Genomic DNA, 25,412 nt, shown 5'->3' on the forward strand with positions numbered 1-25,412 from the left:
TAGGACTCTATATGTCTTCTAACTAGGTTTAATTCCCGTTAGTGAAAGACTTAATTGAAGGATTGAAAAATTCAAATAAAAATAGCTAATTAATTTAAAAATGAAAATTCTTTTGTTACAAGTATTTTTAGTTAGTTTTTTGTTTTGTTTTTTTTATTATTTATGTTTTGTATTTTTAAGGAACTGCTTCAAATGATCATATTATCATGCTTTACCAAATTGCTATACAAGTTTCATAAACAACTAAACCTATTTTAGACACACTAGAGGCTTCAAGACAACTTCATATTACGTACACCGAAAAGCAACCCCCTAGCTTGATGCCCACTAACCACTACTGCACTTTGAACATCAATCTAGTTTAACATAAGAGAACGAGTAATGCAAAAACCAGAAGGACGCAAGGAGTCCAATGGTCCCTGTGGTGAGCATGATGGAAAAGACCATAAACAGAGTAGAAAATGCACAAAACAGATGACACAAGACCACTAAGGTTGCGCAGATAAAACACCAGATAGTTTAATGAATAGAGAAAAATATAAATTGACACAGAGCCATAAGCAAAGAATGCTTTCCACCACCACTCCTAATCTTCCACACTCCGGTGCATGTAAGTAAGAACTAGAGAAACTCTGCACGAACAACTACAAGGAGAATTAACATAATAAAGAGAAATCCGAAAACATAGAAAACCGACCCAACCAAAATGAAGATGACAAGAAAAACACCAGCAAGGAAACAAACGACCATGAGAAAGTTGAGAATTGAAGACCAGTGCACCTGGGCTCCTTCCATCTTCAAGTACGCATCCCTTCTTGATGGCCATCTGATATGACTCTCCTCAAGGAAAATTCGTAAGCGAAAATAATTAGGTGTCCTTCCTTTACAGCTTGATAAGGTCCTCACCTAGATGGGCTGCAGTCAATGGCAGTAGGATACTTTCCATACATTTTAAGATTTGAAGATGCCTCTATATTGTGCTGGTAACTGCAAGGAACAACCTCAAACCCCACAACCATGAATCCAGGGATCATGCTACGATCTTTTCTATCGACCGGCGTTGTATCATTGCCATCTCCTGTCCCAATGACCTTAGAAGCACTCTCACCAGCATACATGTGCACTAGAACAATGAATTTCAGGTGGTTGAAAATGTGCTCTATCGACACAGAAGCCTTCGAGAAACCCGGTCCACCGAAGGCTGAAATTGTCCTGCTTTGTGTACTGAATGGCAGGAAGGTTATCGAGCATCAAGTTCACCTGGTGGAGATTATTGATCCTATGCTTTAACACCTTCACCTTCACCTGTTCTTACCCTTAGAAAGTAGTATTGCACAGGTAAATTTCAAATTCATGTCCCAAGGGAAGTAGTATTGCAAAGGTAAATTTCAGATTCATTGACACTCATTCAAAAACAATATGGTGAGCTCTCAATCCTGTCCCGCATAAGGAGCTCCCCGAGATTTTCTTCCTTGTCCTTCACACCATCTAAGGGTTTGCAGAAGGGCGGTCTGTAATATATGTAGGGAAGGTCTGTCTCGATTGAGGTAAGGGAATTGACCTTCAACCATAAATCTAAGCCCTGTGGATATGAGTGGTAAGCTTGCAATCCTGTCCCCCATGAGGAGTTCCCCAAGATTTTTTGCCCTGTCCTTTACACCATCTAAGGGTTTGTAGAACGGAAGGTTGTAATAACTTTAGAGAAGTTTTGTCTCAACTGTTGGAATATTAATTCCAACTGCACAGCGGTTTTGGTAAACCGACCCGGTCTCCCCGCACCGCCTTTGGCAGAAGGCTGTACCCACAGAGGAGGCCCCGACACAATCAGGACGCGCCACGCGTCTCCTGTACAACAGCTTTACCACCTGCTCCCCGGACGATAAAGGTCGTTTGGTTTGCGAGAGAACGGTGTGCGAATTGCGTCCGATCAGCCCAGGGGACCAAGATCTGACCCAACGTGCGACCTCCGCCGTCGATCTCCGAAGCTGCTCCCCGCCTGCATCAAATCAAATTTTTGCGTGCAGAGTCTGGTTTCCCCGTTGACCGCCGGACATGAAATTTAATGGGTTTTATGTCTGATCGCAGGAAGTTGGTGAATGTCTTAAAATTTGGCTACGGCACATATGTTTTAGTGCGGTTTTAGTTTTTTTTTGGTGTTATGACTGTTGTTCACGAATAACTGTAACTGTGCCTGCGTGCGGGAGTTGTAAGAAAACAGGGAAACGAATATGGAGATATGCCTGCGGGCGCTGTGAAAGAGAGAACAGGAAGTTAGAAGAGAAGAGGGAGTTCATGAACAACAGAGAGTGGTGTGCCTGCGCGCAATGGTTGTTAAATGAGAACAGGGAAAACAAGGTTGCATTGTGCCTGCGAGCTGTAGTGTTGTTCATGAAGAACAGAGGAGTGCCTGCGCGGGTGTATTGTTTACGAGAACAAAGAAAAGAATGTGGAGAGTGCCCGCGCACGAAGGATGAATGAAGAACAGTGAGAAGAAAGCACAGCAATGCTGGAAACATAACAGAGGCAAATTGTTATGTATTGTTGACCATTCTAAAACACAGGAACAGTTTGAAATTTTTTTTGTAATACCCACAGCAGTGGAAGAACGAGAAGAACAGAGACAGAGTCTATCTTGTAAATCCCTCTCTGTGCAGAGGATGAAGTTTGTATCAGTTTTTTTTTGTTTTTAAGCAATAGAAAATGTTTTATGCTGTTGTAATGGACTGTTATGAGTCATTTTGTTTTTAATAGCTTCGCTGTGCAAAGGTCCTGGAAGAAATGGAACAGAGCATTGGCTCTGTGGTGTTTGTTTGTCTGGTTTTGGTATTTTCCCATAAAAAAAAATACCCAACAGTGGTATCAGAGCTAGTCCAGGCTCTTTGAAGACTCAAAGAAGCTGAAGGAAGGTGTTGTTGCAGCAGTCAAACCTCTCCAGCAGTGTGAAGCCTCAGCGAAAAGGATTAAGGTATTCCTCAAGCTTTCCTTTGTGTTACTGTTATAGAAACAGTCAGTGATTAAAAAAAACACAGTCAAGTATTTGAAGCCTAGTTAAGAATGGCAAGGTCAAAGAAGAAAGCCTCCAAGCCTGCTAAAAATGTGTCTCCCTCCTCTACTAAACTAGAAGGCAATCTATTTGAAAGCATTGTATTTGAGGTTCCAAGGTTCGATGGGAACCTTGATATATGGGAAATAAAAATGAGGGCTTTCTTACAGTTTCAAGGGAGTGAAATCTGGGAATCAGTGATTGATGATAGCAAGAAGGATAAAGAATCCATGGAGTATGATGCACAAGCAGCAAAGACTATCTTGGATGGACTCCCTGATTCTGTGAAGAGGAATCTAGGAAAATATACATCAGCAAAGGATATATGGGACAGACTGCATGACCTTCATGCAAAGGGAGCACTGACCATGACAATGAGTCAAGAAGAAACTTATGAACCCATCATAGAAGCTGAGAATGAAAAGCTTGACCTCATCAAGCTTCAAGTAAAAGAAAGGAATGAAGAACTTGCCAAGCTCAAGAAGGAGCTTGATCAATGCAAGAGGAAACATCATGAAGAAGTCATATCCATGACAAATCAGCTGAATGAAGCAAAGAAGCAGGAAGACGCCTTGTCAAGTCAACTTGAACAAAGGCACAAGAGAGTGAACAAGCTTGTAGAAGAGATTGGACAGTACAAGGTAGAGGTCTCCTCCCTTAAGTCTGAACTACAAGAAGCCAGGAAGCAGGCACAAGAAGCTGAAAAGAAAATGGAGAACAGTGAAGCAGAAATCTCCAAAATGAAGACTGATATTATCTCCCTTAAAATAGTAGCAGCTGAAGCTACTCGTAGCAAGGAAGAAACTGAGGGACAACTAGCAAAGAAAAATAATGTATGTGAAAAGTTAGAAGAAGAGATTGTCCTCCTCAGGAAGAAGGTTGAAGGGATGAACAAGATCATGAAGAGCTCTCAAGCTTTGGATGACATGCTCAGCTATCACAGATCTCCATTTGATAAATCAGGACTTGGGTATGTAGGTGAACCCTCAAACAAGGATGAGGATGCTTTAAGCAAAGGAGATGTGAAGAAGCCAGAAAGAGATGGTGATGCTCCTAGTTCCAGCAAAGGCAAGGAGAAAAATGAAGGCTGCAATAGAAGAAATCCTGCTCCAAGCAGAAAACCAGCTCCAAGAAGAAATGTAGCTGATGTCAAAGAGGCAAGAGGCAATGGTTATCATCAAAGGATCTCAAGGCAGCAAGGGTTCAGAAGTGCATCAAGAAAACCTCCATCTCCCAGGTACCAAAGTTCATTTTATGGTTATTGTTATGCTTGCTCAAACTTTGGTCATATGGCAAAAGACTGTAGAGCATTTCATAAAGATAGATGTTGTGGTCTCCGACAACCTCCAAGAAACAATTTTAGAAGAAATCATGAAATGTTATTCATGAACAATGTTGAATGTTTCAAGTGTCATAACATTGGGCATATGGCACGAGATTGTAACTTAACATGGGATCTTACACAAGCTAGACCCATGCAAAAGAAGAAAGTTACACAAGTATGGAGAAGGAAGGAAATGCAACCTGAAAACCCCTTGAACTCCCCAGTGGATCTAAATTTGTTTTGAGAAGAGTCTGCTAAAAGAAAACAAGCATACATTAAAGGGGAGCTTGTAATTCTTATTGCTGAACTGTATTAACAGTCACTCCTTGATGAAGACTTTTTTTTATAAGGGAAAAATATGAAGTTAAATCTGCCATAAAAGCAGAGAAGAAAAAGGGGCAGCGCTCAAATGTGAAGTGCAGCAGCGCAATAAGAAAAGCATGCAAAGCATGGAGACCCTCACAGCAATGGGAAGATAGAACATAAAACAACAGTTTTGAATTTTTTTGTTATGGAGCACATGCATTGAAATGCATAGCAATGGAAGGTAGTTTCCTTCTATGTAATGTGAGAGAACATACTCACAGTAGAGTGAGTACAATACACAGCAGTAAAAAAATGTAATGTTTTTCTTCATATGCAATGCAGCATGCAAAGAAATGCATAAAGAAAAACAGGGATAGCAGATTTTTAATGCACATGGGTGAATGATAATGTGTGGCAGCAGAAAAATGAAAGGAACTGCACAACAGTGCATTGTGAAAAAAAATGAATGAAGACTAAGATTGTGTGAAGCAAGGGTGTAAAAAGAAAAGGCAGCAGCCCGTGTTAATTTTTTTTGTTGTGTGGAGAATGCATCGCAAAACAGCGTGAGGGTGATTTCTCTCTATGTGCAAGTAATGGAGAGTAAAGAGTTAGTGTATGGGCACACAGCAGTATGATGAAACAAAAGGCAGCCACAGTGAAAATTGCAGAGGCAACGCAGCAGCAAATAAAAACCCAGGGATGACAGAGTCTATGGTTATGGGTATGGACAATAGTGCATAAGAAAAGGCAGCAACGTGATGGCAAGAAGGAGAAGCACAGTAGTGCGTAGAAAATGAAGCCAGAGCTAAGAGAGAATGAAGAAATGTGTTTTTACACAGCAATGCAAATAAGAAAATGCAGCAGCATGAAGTTTTTTGTTGAAGAAATGAAAGGTAATGGACAACAGCAGATGTAAAAGAAATTTTTTCTTTACAGCAGTAAATGTAAGTGCAGTGAGTGTGTTGTTTGCATCTGAAATGCAAGTAAGACACAGCAGAAGTACGATTGTAATTAATGAAGGGGAGCACGCAGCAGCGTGAAGAAAAGTTTTCCCATTGTGAAGAAGGGAAGCACGCATAAGTGCACAAGTAAAGAATTCTCACACAACAGTGTGAATGTGAGAAAGGAAAGGCACAGCAACGCACATGTAAGAATTTTTTTTTAACGCACAGCAATGCAGAGTTTGCAAAGAAATGTAAGTGAAGTGCAGCAACACAACAGCAAGTGTAGACACAGCAGTGTGGGGTAGATGCAACAAAGAAGATGGCACAACAGTGCAGCAGAGAATATGCAGCAGCATAAAAGAACAATGTAATGAGTATGCACAACAGTGCAATGAATGTTTTGTTTTGAAATTGCATCTAAAGCAGTGTTTGGTAGTAATCCCTCTGTGAGAGGAAGTGAAGTTCTTAGTGAACCCCTCTGTTAAAGAGGAAGGTGCTTTTCAGCACAGTGACATGGTAAATCCCTCTATCAAGAGGATGATGCTTTTCAGCATAGTCATCAGTGAATCCCTCTGTTGAGAGGAAGATGCTCTTTAGCATAGTTTGGTAAATCCCTCTGTTAAGAGGAAGATGTTTTTTATAACAGGTGAATCCCTCTGTCATGAGGAAGGTGCTCTTAAGCACAGTCACATGGTGAATCCCTCTGTCATGAGGAAGGTGCTCTTAAGCACAGTTTCAGGTTAATCCCTCTATTAAGAGGAATACTATTTTGTTGTTTGTGGAACTGCATCAGAAGCAGTTGGTGAATCCCTCTATGTGAGGAAGATATCTTTGTAACAGCAGTACTGAGGAATCCCTCTATGTGAGGAAGTGTTTGGGTATGTCCTAATGCCCAGCAGTTGAAATTAAAGGGGAGTGTTGGAATATTAATTCCAACTGCACAGCGGTTTTGGTAAACCGGCCCGGTCTCCCCGCACCGCCTTTGGCAGAAGGCTGTACCCGCAGAGGAGGCCCCGACACAATCAGGACGCGCCACGCGTCCCCTGTACAACAGCTTTACCGCCTGCTCCCCGGACGATAAAGGTCGTTTGGTTTGCGAGAGAACGGTGTGCGAATTGCATCCGATCAGCCCAGGGGACCAAGATCTGACCCAACGTGCGACCTCTGCCATCGATCTCCGAAGCTGCTTCCCGCCTACATCAAATCAATTTTTTGCGTGCAGAGTCTGGTTTCCCCGTTGACCGCCTGACATGAAATTTAATGGGTTTTATGTCTGATCGCAGGAAGTTGGTGAATGTCTTAAAATTTGGCTATGGCACATATGTTTTAGTGCAGTTTTAGTTTTTTTTTGGTGTTATGACTGTTGTTCACGAATAACTGTAATTGTGCCTGCGCGCGGGAGTTGTAAGAAAACAGGGAAACGAATATGGAGATATGCCTGCGGGCGCTGTGAAAGAGAGAACAGGAAGTTAGAAGAGAACAGGGAGTTCATGAAGAACAGAGAGTGGTGTGCCTGCGCGCAATGGTTGTTAAATGAGAACAGGGAAAACAATGTTGCATTGTGCCTGCGAGCTGTAGTGTTGTTCATGAAGAACAGAGGAGTGCCTGCGCGGGTGTATTGTTTACGAGAACAAAGAAAAGAATGTGGAGAGTGCCCGCGCACGAAGGATGAATGAAGAACAGTGAGAAGAAAGCACAGCAGTGCTGGAAACATAACAGAGGCAAATTGTTATGTATTGTTGACCATTCTAAAACACAGGAACAGTTTGAAATTTTTTTTGTAATACCCACAGCAGTGGAAGAACGAGAAGAACAGAGACAGAGTCTGTCTTGTAAATCCCTCTCTGTGCAGAGGATGAAGTTTGTATCAGTTTTTTTTTGTTTTTAAGCAATAGAAAATGTTTTATGCTGTTGTAATGGACTGTTATGAGTCATTTTGTTTTTAATAGCTTCGCTGTGCAAATGTCCTGGAAGAAATGGAACAGAGCATTGGCTCTGTGGTGTTTGTTTGTCTGGTTTTGGTATTTTCCCATACAAAAAATACCCAACATCAACTGAGGTAAGGGAATTGACCTTCACCCATAAGTCTACTTATGCCTTGCAGATATGAGTTGGCATAACTGCAAGGAAGATAAAATGCATTTGTGTTATGTGTGTTTCCCAACATAAACAGAACCCACATCCCAAACCCTGACAGACTCCTATGCCTGTAGCCATCTCTCTTAATTCTAAAAGCTCTCGATTGATAATGGGTTTATTATTTGAACACATCGAGAAGAAAACAACCCAAATCTACACGTCTGAGCCCGGTTCTTTACAGGCCTTTATCAGATCTTCCCATCAGGGCATCTTCTTGGCATGGTTAGACAATGAGGTCGTCCATGCCCATGAAATTTCTTTCGCACTCCTCTTTGATCTTGTCCTAAGCCATACTTTTCAAAGAGGACTTGCTCTCTAAATTTTTAGTTAGTTTATAGATTATAGATTTTACAAAAATTATGTTATTATTTGCGGGAATTTTTTAAAAATCAATACTTGCAAATGCAATTTCAATTATTGCCATAACTTGGTGGTTTGATTCAAATGTGCTCTAATATGAATGTTTTTTTTTTTTTTTTTCAATGGTAAGATATTTTCCTAGATTCATTGATTTATCTTTTCTCTAAGGACACAAAAGTGATTGTATTGTCTTTAAATATATTTTTTTATTTTCTCTAGAGAGACAATAATTAGGACTAAAGACATATTGTCTCTATAAAGGCAATATGTGTTTAATTCCGACTACTTTCTAGGTAGAGGCAAATGAAAATGTCTACAATAATGCTTGTGTTATAAATTTTCTTCTATAGAGACAAATTTTTAAGACAATAATTTGAGAAAAATGAAATTGTCTCCTAAGAGACAATAATGGTTGTGTTATATATTTGTCTTCATGGAAACAACAATTTTTTAAGACAATAATTTGAAGCACTTGCGTTAAGATAATATTTAAAACAATACACAATTTTTGGTGTGTCTCAAGTTAAAATAATATACTCAAAAATTATCTCAAATATTGTCTTAAAACCCTGCTCTATATCATAATATTAAAAATCAAGAAAATTTCCACTTTATAAAATAATAATAATATTAATAATGTTATTATATAAAACTTAAACAGAAATTGTAATGCAAATTAGAGAATAAGAAAAATTTGGGAAAAGATACCTCACATTGATCTACTTAAATTTTCCTTACTCCAATCTCAACTTTAGATTTGCACACATGAAACCAAGAAACCTTTCTCAAACCAAATATGAAAGAAGAAATAATATTACAACGAATCACTCCGTCTAATCTAGTTTGTTTTTCATAAACTCTCTTCTAATTTTGTAAGTGCTTGACTCTCTTTGTAATCTGGTTTTCTCTGATTTATATTCTGGTTTTCAAGAGAACAAAACATATACAACGAGTTTACTACACTAATATAAATCTTTCATTTAAAAGAAATTAAAGATTCAATATCTTCTAGACTTAACAACACATGTAGATTAACCTATGTGCATTGAAATAACATGGTGGGATGTATATGCCAAATGCAAAGGCAAACGGCTATTCAAATTCTTCAAATAACAGAAATCATTCTTCATTCGATCTTGAAACGATCCAGCACACTCTTTCCCTTTAATTCCTGGTTCCAGAAAGCTGCCAAAAACTCTTCAAACTTATATCCTCTATACAAAGCTGGCTGCTGTTCATTCACCATGCTCGTTGCAGGAGCAATAAAAGCATCGTCTGAAGGGAAATAGAAAGTGGGAATTGATATGCGTGCACTGTGCATATTCGTTATTGCTCGATGCTGGACGCTCCTAAATCTCCCATTGCTCACAACCTATTACATTCAAATCACACACTAATCAAATTGAATGATCAATACTATCAATTTCTTGCACAGAGAAAAGCTAACTATATAGATCTGCTCATTCTTTCTAACCTGCAGCTGATCTCCCAAATTGACCACAAACGCGTTTGCTATGGGTTCTACGGCAACCCACTTTCCACTTTTGAATACTTGCAGGCCACTGACTTTGCTTTGCATTAACACAGTGATGACACTTGCATCCGAATGGTTTGCTAAACCGAGAGTAAGATCTGGGTTTGGGCATGAAGGATAGTAATTTAGGGTCATCCGTTGGTTATGTTTCCCAAGAATTCTATTCAAGTAATCGGATTCTAACCCTAAAGATTCTGAAATTGCAGCCAGCAGCCTTAGTATCAACGATCTCATCTCACCAGCGTACTTGCCCGCAATATCTCTGCGAGAAAAGCTCAAATCGAACCCGTTACAGTTTTGCATAGTGGGTTAAGATGAATCGATTCCAGTGTTCTGTCTTTGATAATTTATCATAGATGAAATTTCGGTGATTACCTGTAGGCGGCAGGTTTTTCAGGCCAAGAGCCGATGACTTCTTCTAGAGGATGACAAGGCTGGATTAGAAAGTCCACCCAGTTGAGAACTTTCTCTTTGCTGAGATTGAAGGTTGTAAAAACCCGGACTGGCTGATTTACGTCCTCTGAGTAGAGGCACGCTCGGTCTTCCACGGGCATTTCGTAGAACTCTTTGGCTACCTCCATCATGCTTTTCATGACATTCTCTGGCACGCCGTGGTTCACTATCTTATATTAACAAAAATTATAGTCACTTGGACATGAAACTTGAATAGTCGTTATATTAATACCAGTATATCAACAGAGATGTATAGACTCTATGGTCTGCAACTGTCACAGAAAATCAGCGAAAAGTATTTGAGGGGAGGGAGAACTGTGGGTTAGGGATTGAGGTGTGTACCTGGAAGAAACCATCTTCTTCACATGCACGTCGGATTTCGTTGACTATTGTTGTTCTGTTAGGGCCATCCAGATCTTTTAGGTCTATTACAGGAATGTTCTCAGAGTAAGAGATCTCGGACTTCTGTGGGCGTTCATGGGGAGGAAGGATATATCTGTCCTGCACCTTGAGGTTGTTTATTCCATTCGACATGAGCTTTTCAACAGCACTACTGAGCTGTTGGTTCTGCGCATCCATTGCAGAAGACATGCTGCTCCAATTTCTGTGATCTGGATAATAAACTGGGGCATTGGGCAGTGGATTAACTGTAGACCGGTCTGAGGATTAAGAGTTTCATATCAAAAATTGAGATTGGTTTCACATCAAAAAATTGTCGAAGGGGTGGATTGACTTTCGATTGCTTGACGATGGAGTTTTGTCCAAATCCCCAGGTCGTTTATGGAATTCTCATCAAATATTATGACATGGGTTTTGATATTAGAGGTCGTTTAACATTAAAAATTTTCCAAAGGCCACGGTGAGAAAATATTAAATTCTTTTGCGTGTACCAATTTATTATTATATTGATATTAAATTCAGGAAGCAATAAACGTATGTTATCGTTCATCGCCTACTGTACCCGACTTCAGCTGGCATAGACATATTTTTGTCTGGGATTTGAATTATTTTATTTGGAATCATGTCACGGCCTCCTTCATCACTATTTTAAATTGTTTTCAAACCAGCAAAGAATACTGGGTTTTCAAGCAAACCAAGTGAATGCTGTCACGGAATCCATCGCTATTTTAAATTGTAGTGAAAAACATTTGGCAAAGAATGAATGTTGTGTTTTCAAGAAAACCAAGCCAACTCACAAATGAAAATGACAGATTTCCAAATCTTTATTTCTTAATAATCTTTTTCACCGTGCTAGTCAAAACTATTTGTGCCGTAGATACTAGTTCATACATTTTAATATAGTCCTCTAAATCAAGTGCATCTTGCAATCTTTTACCAACGAAACTTTTTTCCTAGTTCTAAGTTTTATTTTCTTTCTCAATACACCCCTTTCATTTATTTCTGTGCTCAGTTTCACATCAGGCTTCATTTTCGAATTCTCTTCGATACTGAAAACCTCTCAATAAGATGTAACGTTTCAACTAAAAGAAAGTACGTTTCAATTAAAAGATCGTACTTTCTTGGTTTTGTGATCTCCATTAGTATGTTGACGGATTGCATAGAAGTATTTTGAAATTAAATATAATAGTAATTTAATTAAATTATAAAACTAATTTTTTTTTACTAAAGCAACATTTTTTTTAGTTTCTCATTCAAAGGTTTAAAAAATACAGAACTATGTTACAAGTCCCGGACAAAGTCAACGGGCAACACTGGGGTCCGCCTACCCTAAACAACGGGCTGCAAACCTTTACAACCAACGACCCACTGACAAACAAACTTCTGAACACATAAGGAGAAAAGACTCCAAACAAAGAATAAAACGGTTCCGCCCAGGGGTTAAGACTCATCCGACTAAGAGTACTGCCCTCCAGGAGTCCACACATAAACCTCGAAAAGCACAAAGGAAAACTCCCCGAACGAGCTCGACATACTAGAGTCATTGATCTTCCCTCCCCGAATCCAATGGGTGAGGAGAATATTGCACGGAGAAGAAGCACGAGGATAACCCACGTGATATGGACGGTATTCTTTCTCCGTCCACTGCCACGTGTTGATTGATGAATGGCATCGGAGGAAAACCTTGAAAAACCACTTTAGGTCTCGAATGTGCGTGATAAACCACAAAACTGCTTTACCTTTGCATCCTCTATGAACGAAACCACTTGTTCCTCTCCTCCTACCATCCAAAAGAGAGCCTTCAACCAACACGAGTACGATATGAGGCTAGATAAACCTTGGTCCACCATTCTCTTCCCTGCCCGACTTGAGAAAAAACTCATTGTCCGTGTGGGCTTTCTTCTCTTAAATTCCCCGTAGGCATCATTTCCCAATTATAAAAATTGTATTCATACTTACAGAGCACCCATTCATTTGCCAGTTGGTCTGCCACTCTGTTGGCATTTCTGTGCACATGAGCAAAACTAAGGGTTCTCGGGATTCTCAGATGTGATCGAATGTGCCAATAAACCTGCAACAGTCTCTAGTGGTGCGAGACTTTCTCAGGGTCCGAGCCATTAGCAATTCTTTTTATAGAATTGATTGTTAATTCAGAATAAGCTTCTATCATGGAGTTCTTCATGTTGAGATTTCTCAGAATCTCTAATCCCTGTTCTATGGCCATTAGTTCTGCCATGTTGCTGGTAGCATTGCCTAAGTAGCTATGAGAGATTATTATTAAATTCCCCTTATCATCTCTGATGGCACTGTTAGCTTTGCTATGTTCTCTGATATTTGATGGATAAAAATAGGTTAGGCAGTGCTGTTTTTGGGTGCATAAGGCTCGCAGCAGTTTTTCGTGCTTCCTCCTTCATTTTCCCTATAGCTCCACAAAACCCCACTACCCCTGTTTTACACCGACATTTAGGGTAAAGTTCATATTTCCTTAGCTCCTGGGTTCTTTAGTTTAAGCGTTATAAAACCCTCTATAAATCTATTTTCCCAGGACGCGAAGTCTAAACCCACACGACCATATCATATAGCCGCGCGCATACGAAAAGTATTATCGGCTAGGCCCTCCCCTGTCACATCAACCAAAACACGTGCTTTATACCTGGGCCCTCCGATCATTTCCCGTGGATCTGACAGTATTCGCAGCTCCCGCCCCGCGAACCTACACGTACAATAGCCCGCGGGGAAAGCGGTTTCCCGCCGGACCCACCAGCCACGTGTCGCCCATTGAATGTGCTCGCGCCCCTGCATACGGAAACCGCCTGCCATCCTGAAGCGGTGCGGGGAAACCGCTTTCCGCCATCCCGTACGACCCCTGCTTGTTAACATTCACGCAGCTCCTGCTCTCGATAGCCGTCGAATCATCGTCGCCACGATCTGATGGCCCACATCTGCCTCCGCCCGTTTTCCCCGATAGCTCCCTCCGATCCATTCTCCGTCGTTCATCTACAGGATCCGACGGCTGTGGTTTATTCCCGTCCCGCCCATGCATCCTCCATGTTTTCATGCCTCTGACCTGTATCATTGTACACCCGAAGGAGGAAGGAGCCCATGATTCAATACTCTGCGCATTAAATCCTCAGCTACCACATTCAAAGAGCAACATGGTCGAGAAAGAAAGGACGATCCTCGAGCAGTTTAATGCCTACATCAGTTATTGAATTTATTCAAACAATACTCCACCTAATTAGGAAGGACAACAAAGTACCAGTGAATGTCAAATTGATTTATTAAAACACGCAGTTTTGCAGCAAAAACCCATATTAGATTGTAAATGTGGTTGGTGATCCATTATGGCCCTCCACGCATAGCATAGCAGACTTTTGTAAACAAACTCCATATATACCCAGAAAGGAGATGTAATGAGGGTTGATGAATGTTATGTTGATGTAAAGTTCAACTTCTGGAGACTATAACTACTATGATATCTGCAGCTTCTGGTCTTCATTTTCAGCTAATGTAAGCTTCTTTTGTTGTTAATTGTTGACTTTCCACTTCTTCTTTGTTCCAGGCTGTGCCTATTATGCATGTTTCATCTCCTCTTGATGTTTAGCATTAGAGGGGTTGTCATCCCACCTCTGTGTTAGAATCTAGTTAGTATTATTGAATATGTATGCAGGTTTCTGTTGTTTTAATGCCAGAGAGCTGTCATCCTGTCTATGCATTATGAAATAGATTTGCAGAGCTCTTTACTGGTTGCAGTTGGCCATCACAGGGTCCTGTGCATCTGCTGGTGTGATCAGTATTCTCTATTTCCGCTTAATCCTAAAACTGTGAGTAACTGGTGGTCTAAAGCCTTGTAGTCTGGGGGTGTTCACCCATGTCTAGGGTTAAGCATAGTAGAAGTGGTTATCTGGCTTGAATATGCATCATTCCTTCCATTCATCCACCATTTTCCAACATTTTGTTGAGTTTGTAATGTTCCCAAGCATCTTTGATATACAACCTAGGAGAGTTTCTTGGAGTGATAACATTAATTGGCATCGTTGCCGGGGAGAGGAGAATTGAAGCTCAGCTTCCCTGGGAGAATGACACAGTTCCATATTTTGATGATAGACAAGGTCTAGACACATTTCTGGTTGTAATAATCTATCTAGCGAGTCCAATGGAGGAAGACCAACATTTGGTGACTCCACATTGAAGTTCTGGCTCAGTTTGTGAGACATACTCGAAGAAATCCTCAAAAATCACCAGTTGAACCAATGCCTGACCCTGAGAGGACTGTCAAATCGAAGAAAGCATCACAGAAAGGGGCATTAGGATCAGGTAAGCCCAAGAAATCTTATTTGTCTCTGCATGAGGAGTTTTTAGTTGAGAATATACAATTTGAAGACTTAGAGCCTAATGCTGCTAGTGAACAAACACCTGCAGAGATTAATACATCCCCTTGTGTAGTGAGTTCCCCTTTGAATCTCAGTCCAAAGAAAACTTCCCATATAGTACAGAACATCCTTTTGTCTCTACCATCCATCACATTACTTCCTACCATTCAATCTGCTAGTATCCTTCCACATATCCCAATCATGGCAGGCCAACAAGCACCTACGAAGATAGAGAGAATTGTTGATGCTAGATATAGACCTTTGGTCTTGCCTATTCCTTTGAATCCCATGCCTGTGGGAGAATATAAAAAATATATGCCTAAATTCACTGGCACAGAGGGAGTAACCGCTGAAGAACACCTTGAAGACTTTTACAGTTATGTTGATAACTTATATATAACTGAAAATGATGTGTGGATGAGAGTTTTTGTCCAGAGCCTTGATGGAGAGGCCAGAAAGTGGTTCAGAGAACTAGCCCCTAGATCTATTACTAATATTGAAGCCTTAGATGATGCATTTTTGAAGCACTAGGGAGATAAAAAGGACTTAATGTATTACCATACTGAGTTTGGTAACCTGAAGAGGGAAAATGGTGAATCCTGGCCTGATTTTAATAAAAGATTCAACCGTATGTATAGTGGGATACCAACTGAGGTAAAGCCTACCCCCACCTCTGCCAAACTCACTTATGCCAATGCTTTTGACTCTGATTTCTGCTTATTGTTGAGAGAAAGGAGATGTGCTACTCTGGCAGACATGCAGGATGCAGCATTAGAGGTAGAATCCAATATTATGGCTACAGAAAAGCTCAAAAGTCAAGCTGACAGAAGGAGGCAGAGAGGTCAGGCTTCTACCTCCTCTACATCATCTTCAGAGCCTAAATTAGATAAAATGACAAAGATGATTGGTCATTCGCTGCTGAAATATCTAAGCTAAAGGTGGAGCAGAATTCAGGAAAAACAAGGCAACAGAACACAATTGCTCTAGGAAATCCAAATCCATTCAGAAGAGCAAATGAACAGTTACAAATTATTCAGAGGGGTGAAGAATCAAAGGAAGATCATAAAGTTAAAGCTCCTTTCCAAAATGTAGTCATGGAGGAGGAACAATTTGAAGATGAGGATGAAATTCACTGCATGGAAGATAAAGGCAGCGCTGCATTCTTGACTTTGGCTACTTATGAAGAATCACTGCTGCAAGAATAAGACAATCAAGAATGGGATAAAGAAGTTGTCCTACAAACTTAGTAGCAGCGAAGATATAACTTGAGGTTGAATGCAAAAAATGTCAAGGAAAATCATGCCTAAAGCACTGCTATCTAGACAGAGTCACAGAATATCAGACAAAGAAGATCAACAGCTGAGCCAGTCATCCTCAAGGCTCGAGTTCAAGAGGTAAGAGGTTCTGATAAGTTATATTCTTCTTTCAACTTTGAGTAAGAAGTTCAGAAATTGAAAATTTCTGTGCCTCTGGTAGAGTTGGTAAAGAGTGAAGTATTTAGAAAGCCTATCCTTGAAGCTCTTGAGTTGGAGACTACACAAACCTCCACTGACTCTGTCAATTTGCAAGATGATAAGCCTGTTGTTGTGCTTAGCCTCATGATTGAACATGCTGATAATAATTCTCCATCTTTTTATGTCTCTTTAACCATTCATGACAAAATCCTCCACAATTGCCTGCTAGACACAGGAGCCAGCCACAATTTAATGCCTAAAGCTGTCATGGAAGAGTTGGGCCTTGATATCACTAGACCATACCATGATTTATTCTCTTTTGATTCAAGGAAAGTGAAATGTCTGGGATTGATTAAAGATCTATCCATTACCCAAACTTAGTTGCCCATGAAGAGTATGATGATGGATATTGTGGTGGCAGATGTGTCTCCCAAGTTTGGCATGTTGTTGTCGAGAGGGTGGATTAAGAGACTAGGTGGGACATTACAGAATGATCTATCTTATGCCACTGTCCCAGTTTTTGGAGGAGAGAGCAGGAGATTGTACAGAGAAGTACAGTTGGCATACATCATCAGTGATGAGAAGAATCTTACTGTCGGGCAGATAAATCGTTCTTGCGGACAAGACCGATCTCCCTAGTATCTATGGATATCTAGCGACAATCAAACCAAACAAATTATATCTTTCTCTAAATATGCAATTTATAAATAAAGTTAATAGGTGTTTTAGGCCTACCTCGGGTCCAGTGCTAGTTTGTGGAAGCCACGCTCCGTTTGTCCAAATGAGTTCCCTTTTGAAGAATCTGCAAACACAAACATGCACACATATCAAATAACACCTGAAAAGCCAATATAAGAAACCATATTTATCATGATGATCAAGGAATTCATGAAATAAACCATAGAAGACAATTTATTGAGAAAAATGAATCTAATTGTATTAACTTTAATCAAAGAAGAACTTTACAACCTTGGTGCCTTGATGTTGTACAAGCTCCTCCCAGGGTCCAGCAAGAATCTCCTTTACTTTGACAAGTTTCACTCTCTTCCCAAAGAAGCCAAAAGGTATGTAATCTCTCCTCTCAAGCTTAACTAGGAAGTCTCAATTCCAACAACATTTACCCTAAAAAATGTTTAGCTTCCAACCTCCCTAGAAACTAGCCCAATGCCTCAATTTATAGAGCAGAGGAGGGAAGTTGCTAGGTCCACCTTCAAAGGGATAAGTCCTCCTTCAAAGGGATAAGCTCCTCTCATCAAGGGGTTAACTCCTTTAGTTATGGGATGCATGAACCACCTGGGAGCGAACAAACCACGTCAATATTCATTCTAGAAGCATCCAGAATTAACCCAAAGTGAGTTTTTAAGAGTAAACTTGCGCCTTTTTGACTTTCATAGGGGTCCGCACCCACTCCTTTAGAGACAGAGCGGGTAGGTCCGCAGGTAACATGACCAAGGGGTGCAGGACCACAGGTAATGGTAAGAGAAAGTGTGGAACCAGAGTTTTATTGATTTTCAAAGACTTTCTCTCATTTTTAAGGCTTGACATGAAGAGCTAAGGTTTGAGACTTGCAAAGGAGGACAGTATGAGTGGTGATAGACTCACACTGACTGCAGAAAGTCATGGTGACAATATTTTGTGTAACACCTACTAATCATCCCATATATTCAGTCGACACTAATTTTGGAGCATGTATTCTCCAAATAGAAGAATCTCAAAAGGCTGCAACGCAAATTAGGAAACCTACAGTTCAGGCCGAAGAAGAGCAAGGAAGTCAGGTTTGGGAGATGTTCTTTGATGGAGCATGTTCCAGGGAGACTGCAGGAGCAGGGGTGCTGCTAGTATCTCCAAAGAAAGAAAACACACAATTGTCCTTTAAGCTGGCTTTTCAAGTCACAAAGAATATAGCAGAGTATGAGGCTTTGCTATTGGGACTTAATGCAATAAAAGACAGAGAAATTAGGAACATAAAAGTGTTTGGAGATGTTGATTTGATTATTCAGCAAGTAAATAAATCATTTCAAATAAAGCACCCAAGGCTTAAAGCATACAAAGATGAGGTATGTAGACTCAAATATTCCTTTGAAAACTTTTGTATTTCGTATATTCCTAGAGCCAAAAATCAGCTTGCTGATTCACTTGCTGTTTCTACTAGTCTATTTGTCCCCCCCATGCCTCCCAGACTAATTTATGAAGTCCAAATGAAATACAGACCATCCTTGCCTGATAATGTCCGGCATTGGAAATTTTTTAATGATGATGATGAGATAAATAGGTTTTTACAAGTCGTTGATGAGTTTTATGAAATGCAAATTGATCAAGAAAATGAAGCCTTGCAAGAAAGCCCTCAATCCCAGCTTAGAAACAAAATTGGTAAAAATAGCATTGTCCAGATTCCCAACAATCATATCCCAAAGGGTCTAATTCCTCTAGAAAGGCTGTTTGACCAAAATGATGTGCCTTACAAGGCTGCCCAAAAAGAAGATCAATTTGCAGTCTGTAAGCATGATGTGGGAATTCTAGGTCAGCCTAGATATATAAATCTATCCACTCATCTGTCTGATGATCAAAGTGCTAAATACTGCAGTTTAATGAAGCAATTTTCTGATGTGTTTGCCTGGGAATATAGTGACCTGAAAGCCTATGATAGAAATATTATTCAGCATAAAATCCCTCTAGAGAAAGACACCATTCCTTTCAAACAGAAGCTGAGACCAATAAATCTTATGCTTATTCCTCTAATTGAAAAAGAAATTAAAAAATTGTTGGCTACCAAGATTACAGTTCCTCTTAGATATTCCAAATGGGTAGCCAACCTAGTAGTGGTGAGGAAGAAAAGTGAAGAAATCAGACTGTGTGTTGATTTCAGAAATTTGAACAAACACTCTAAGAAAGACAACTATCCTCTACCCAAGATGGAGCATTTGCTGCAGAAGGTCTCAGGAGCCAAAGTAATGTCTTTCCTAGATGGATTTTCAGGGTTTAATCAAAGTGTTGTGCATCCAGATGACGAAGAGAGAACTGCATTCACCACTCCTTGGGGTACTTTTATGTATGCCAAGATGCCTTTTGAATTGATGAATGCTGGAGCAACCTTTCAGAGAGCGATGGATATAGCATTTGTAGGGGAGAAAGATAAATTTTTCCTCATCTACCTAGATGATATAACAGTATACTCCAGCAGCCATCAAAATCATTTGCATCATTTAGAAAAAGTGTTTCTGAAGTGCAAAAGGTTTGGGATTTCAGTGAATCGTAAAAAGTCACAATTTGCTTTAGAAGAAGGCAAGCCGTTGGGACATATTGTCTCTGTTGTAGGTGTCTGAATTGATCCAGAAAGAGTAAAAGCAATATAGAATTTTTCTATCCCAAGATTAAAGAAAGATATTCAGTTGTTTCTGGGTAAAATTGACTTTGTAAGGAGGTTTATCCTGAATTTTGTTGAATATGTGAAGCACATTACCTCCATGTTGAAGAAAGGGGTAGAAATCAAATGGAATGATGTAGCAAGAAAATCATTTGAGTCTATTAAAAAAACTATTATGGAGGCTCCCACTTTGATAAGTCCATATTACAACAAGGAGTTCCATATATTCTCATTTGCCTCTGAAAACACCATTGCAGCAGTTTTGTTGCAAGCAGATGAAGAAGGTTCAGAACATTTAGTAGCATTTTTCAACAAGAACTTGAGGGATGCTGAACTGAGGTACGATATTATTGAAAAACATGCATATGCCCTTATCAAATCCTTAAAATATTTCAGAGTTTATATCTTGCATTCCAAGATAATTGCATATGTACCCTCTACTGCAATAAAAGATGTCTTAACACAACCTGATGCTGATGGAAGAAGGGAAAAATGGATTTCAAAGATGATAGAATTTAGTATAAAATTAAAGCCCACCAAACTTGTTAGAGGTCAGGGTCTTCCCAGGTTGTTAGCTAAAGAAAATTACAGATCTTTGGATATTGATTCCCTGTGCACAATTGTAAAAATTGGTCAGACAGATAAAGAAGAGGAAGCAGCTGACCCAGACAGAGACTAGTCAGTGGCAGAAAATATAGCTTCTTCTGATTGGTTTCCTGAAATAGTTAAATTCTTGATGGAGCTAGAAATCCCTTCAAGCTTTACTCAAATTCAAGCCAGGACTATAAAGCTTAGAGCAGCTAAATATTGCATTAATCAAAATCTGCTCTACTAGAGGGATCCATCTGGAGTGCTTTTAAGGTGTCTCGACAAAGAACAGTTAATAGAAATCATGCAGCAACTTCATTCCAGCATGTGTGGATGGCACCATTATTGGAAAACTACAGCCCACAAAATTCTCAGAGCTGGGTACTATTGGCCCACTTTATTTTTTGATGTATTTTCTTTTGTTAAATCTTGTGACAGGTGCTAAAGATTTGAAGGAAAACAACAGTTGAAGTCCCTGCTCTTAAAACCAATACATGCAAAATGACCTTTTTAGCAGTGGGGCTTGGATTTCATTGGAGAAATCAATCCACATTCCAGTGGCCGGCACAGGTGGATATTAGTAGCCACTGATTATTTCACCAAGTGGATTGAAGCAATTCGTACCAGAAAGGTTGATCATAATGTGGTCATGAAGTTTTTAGTTGAAAATATCTTTACCAGGTTTGGTTGTCCACATAAATTAGTCACAGACAATGCAGCAGCCTTTAGAGCAAAAGAATTGGTGGATATGTGCAATTCAATGGGCATTAAATTGGTTCATTCTACCTCATATTATCCTCGAGGAAATGGTCTGGCAGAATCCTCTAATAAAAGCCTAATAAGGATAATTAAGAAGCTGTTAGAGGACAATAAAAAGAATTGGGATTCAAAGCTCAAGTATGCACTGTGGGCTGACAGGGTGACCATTAAAAAATCCACAGGCAATTCTCCTTTCAAGCTGGTATATGGCATTGAAGCTGTATTCCCAATTCAGCTGACTCTCCCTGCGGCAAAATTCCTTCAAACAGAGAAGAATGAGGAAGAAGAAATGGCAAAGAGGATCATTGATTTAGCAGAAGTACAACAGATTAGAGAACAACTGGTTGAAAGGGCTGCAGCACATCAGAAAAAAAATCAAGGAAGCCTTTGACAAGAAGGCAAAAACAAATAATTTTCAGGTTGGTGACTTGGTTTTGAAGTGGGATGCACTAAAATAAAAGAAAGGAAATCATGGGAAATTTGATGCTTTCGGGAAAGTTCCTTTCATCATTTCACAGATTCAAGGGAACAACACCTTCATACTGAAAAGTATGGGGGGAGAAGCAGTTTTTGATGGCCCAGTTAATGGGCGGTTTTTGAAAATTTATGTGATTTAAGGTCTTTGGGCCTTAAAGTTGTAAATATTTTATTTTATCAGTTTATTGTAAGAAAAGTAGACTCCATGCCCAATGGAACACTAGGAATTTTGGCTAATTTGTTCTCATCAGGAAGGCATTGATCTGCAGGTTCTTGAGACCTCACAGGGAGGATCTCATCCCCAGAAGGAGCCAGTGTTAGCTCTGCTATGTTCTCCGATATTTGATGGATAAAAATAGGTTGGGCAGTGTTGTTTTTGGGTGCATAAGGCTCGCAGCAGTTTTTCCCGCTTCCTCCTTCATTTTCCCTATAGCTCCACAAAACCCCACTACCCCTGTTTTACACTGGCATTTAGGGTAAAGGTCGTGTTTCCTTAGCTCCCGGGTTCTTTAGTTTAAACATTATAAAACCCTCTATAAATCTATTTTCCCGGGATGCGAAGTCTAAACCCACACGACCATATCATATAGCTGCGAGCATACGAAAAGTATTATCGGCGAGGCCCTCCCCTGTCACATCAACCAAAACATGTGCTTTATACCTGGGCCCTCCGATCATTTCCAGTGGATCTGTCGGTATTTGTAGCTACCCCCCAGGAACACGTACAATAGCCCGCGGGGAAAGCGGTTTCCCGCCGGACCCACCAGCCACGTGTCGCCCATTGAATGTTCTCATGCCCCCACATATGGAAACCGCCTGCCATCCCAAAGTGGTGCGGGGAAACTGCTTTTTGCCATCCTGTACGACCCCCACTTGTTTACATTCGGGCAGCTCCCACTCCCGATAACCGTCCGATCATCCTCGCCGCAATCCGACGGCCCACATCTGCCTCCACCCATTTTCCCCGATAGCTCCCTCCAATCCATTCTTCGTCTTTCATCTGCAGGATCCAATGGTTGTGGTTTATTCCTATCCCACCCATGCATTCCCCATGTTTTCATGCCTCTGACCTATATCATTGTACACCCGAAGGAGGAAGGAGCCCATGATTCAATACTCTGCGCATTAAATCCTCAGCTACCACATTCAAAGAGCAGCATGGTCGAGAAAGAAAGGATGATCCTCAAGCAGTTTAATGCCTACAACAGTTATTGAATTTATTCAAACAATACTCCACCTGATCAGGAAGGACAACAAAGTACTAGTGAATGTCAAATTGATTTATTAAAACACACAGTTTTGCAGCAGAAACCCATATTAGATTGTAAATGTGGTTGGTGGTCCATTATGACCCCTCCACACATAGCATAGCAGACTTTCGTAAACAAACTCCATGTATACACAGAAAGGAGATGTAATGAGGGTTGATGAATGGTATCTTGATGTAAAGTTCAACTTTTGGAGACTGTAACTATTGTGATAGTTGTAGCTTCTGGTCTTCATTTTCAGCTAATGCAAGCTTCTTTTGCTGTTAATTGCTCACTTTCCACTTCTTCTTTGTTCCAGGTTGTGCCTGTTATGCATTTTTCATCTGCTCTTGATGTTTAGCATTAGAGGGGCTGTCATCCTACCTCTATGTTAGAAGCTAGTTAGTATTATTGAATATGTATGCAGGTTTCTGTTGTTTTAATGCCAGAGAGCTGTCATCTTGTTTGTGCATTAGGAAATAGATTTTTAGAGCTCTTTACTAGTTGCAGCTGGCCATCACAGGGTCCTGTGCATCTGCTGGTGTGATCAGTATTCTCCATTTCCACTTAATCCTGAAACTGTGAGTAACTGGTGGTCTAAAGCCTTGTAGTCTAGGGGTGTTCACCCATGTCTGGGGTTAAGCATAGTAGAAGTGGTTATCTGGCTTGAATATGCATCATTCCTTCCATTCATCCACCATTTTCCAACATTTTGTTGAGTTTGTAATGTTCCCGAGCATCTCTGATATACAACCTAGGAGAGTTTCTTGGGGTGATAACAGGCACCTCGATACCTTACTTCCCTTGGGTTACCTTTCGAGGCTCCATCTGTATCTAGTTTTAAGTACCCAGGGGGGGGGGGACGCTAGAAGTCCTGCCTCATGGTAGCACGAGATGGAATCTGGATTGAGCTCTGAGGGGCCATCTTCTGTAGGCCCAAAAGATGAAGAATTCGGGCGTCCTAATGAGAAGGCAGATTCTCAGTAGGGTGCATTTGAAACATATTAATAGTCTCTTTGAGCTGCCTGAGGAGCTGATTTATAATGATTTGGGGCGGACTAGATTTATCCTTGAAAATACTGTTATTACGTTCTTTCCAAACATTCCATATTAGGAAGCCTAGGATCAGGGTCCAGGTTGAGTTGACAGTCTCATTCCCTGAGAGCTTATTCCTCCAATCCCTTAAGGTTTTGGAGATGTTGTTTTCATCTCTGTCGGTTTGTCTAAAGATATAGGTTGCCCAGTTCGATAGGGTAAAGGTGAAGGTGCAGAGGCTGAGAAGGTGATCCGTTGTCTCTTCCTGGATACCATGTAACTGACATTTGGAAGGTCCTGCAAAACCTTTCTTTTTGAGATTCTCCTAAGTCAAAATCTTTTTGTGATGCACCATCCACATAAACAGCTTGATTTTCATCCATTGAGGTTGCTTCCATAGGTCTTTCTAGGTGTTATCCAGGTTGGAAAAATTGTATCCAGCGACCACATCTTTGGCTTCTTTGAGGTTGAAATTACCCTCAATGTTTTTTCCCCATATAAGTTGATCTGGGGACGACGAGAGAAAATTTTTCCTCTTTTCCAGGATTTTGGCAAGAGTTTCTGTCTGGGTCTTCAGAGGAGATTCTTCACTATTAATTGGTATTTTCCAAGTTCTCCACTTCCCACTATTTTTGGTTTTATCCCAAAAGTCGCTGACCTTTTTAATTCCTTTGTTGACAGTTTCCTCTCTGAGAATGTCCAGTCCTTCTTTGCTTAAGTTGGATTCCTGCTGCCAGTTATCCTCCCAAAACCAGGCAAGGTTTCCATTCCCAATCTCCCAGAAGCTGTGATTCTAAACTAAAGCTCTGTTCTCCCATGCATTATTCCAGATATGAGAACCCCTAATTTTCCCTGTCATTCTAATCAAGTCCCCCTCTCTCTAGTTTTTTTCATATTTCTCCTTCCAGAGCTTGGCCCAAGGGTTGCTGGATTCCTTCAGCCATCTCCACCAAAGTTTGGCCCCCAAAACGTTTTTAAGAGTCTCTGGGTCATGGAGACCAAGACCCCCATGAGGTTTTGGCATACAAAGTTTGTCCGAAGCTATCAGTGCCCATTTCTTCTTTTCCTCACCTTTTCCCCACAGAAAGTCTCTTTGCATGTTCTTAATTTGCTAGGAAACTGCACTATGGATAGGAAGAGACGACAACATATAAACTAGAAGAGACTGCAGGACCGCCATTGTGAGAACAAGCCTGCCAGCCAGGCTTAAAGATCTACTTGTCCACTTGCAGATTTTGTCCTTTAGTTTTTTAATCAACACTTCCCAAACTTCCTTGTTCTGGGGTTTGTTAGTGAGAGGTATTCCCAGATATTTGGAGGGGAGTTGGTCTCTCTAAAATCCAAGAATTCTGGAGAGGTTTCTCTAAATTTCAATATTTGTATTGAAAAAAACACTTTAGATTTTGAGAGACTTACCTCTGTACCAGCCGCTAAGGTGAAATCCTGCAGGATTTTCTTGTAGGCTTTGGCTTCTTTAACTGTTGGTATGCCCTGCAACATAGTGTCATCTACAAATTGCTGATGAGTTAATGTGTTCCCTTCCTGTGTAATCTTGAGGCCCTAGATAGTGCCCTCCCTTTTGGCAGAAATGATTGCTTTGACTAATCCTTCCA

General features: G+C 40.4%; 1 protein-coding gene and 1 pseudogene across 1 annotated transcript; both read right to left on the bottom strand.

Annotated features, from left to right (window-relative positions):
* Window positions 1-621: 621 nt before the first annotated feature.
* Window positions 622-7,834, bottom strand: LOC149150212 (transmembrane 9 superfamily member 11 pseudogene; annotated as a pseudogene).
* A 1,343-nt stretch (window positions 7,835-9,177) lies between these two features.
* On the bottom strand, window positions 9,178-10,811 carry LOC149150213 (protein DMR6-LIKE OXYGENASE 1-like). The gene is made up of 4 exons (XM_089445195.1): window positions 10,446-10,811; window positions 10,026-10,273; window positions 9,591-9,912; window positions 9,178-9,488 (listed from the first exon to the last, which is right to left on the bottom strand). The coding sequence occupies exons 1-4, from the start codon at window positions 10,692-10,694 to the stop codon at window positions 9,243-9,245; spliced, it is 1,065 nt and encodes a 354-aa protein (XP_089301321.1). The 5' UTR covers window positions 10,695-10,811; the 3' UTR covers window positions 9,178-9,242.
* Between the last annotated feature and the right edge of the window lie 14,601 nt (window positions 10,812-25,412).

The sequence above is a fragment of the Pinus tabuliformis genome, chromosome 9 (assembly GCF_031772625.1).
Source record: "Pinus tabuliformis cultivar Carrire ecotype Pingquan chromosome 9, CPIR1, whole genome shotgun sequence".
NCBI lineage: Eukaryota > Viridiplantae > Streptophyta > Pinopsida > Pinales > Pinaceae > Pinus > Pinus tabuliformis.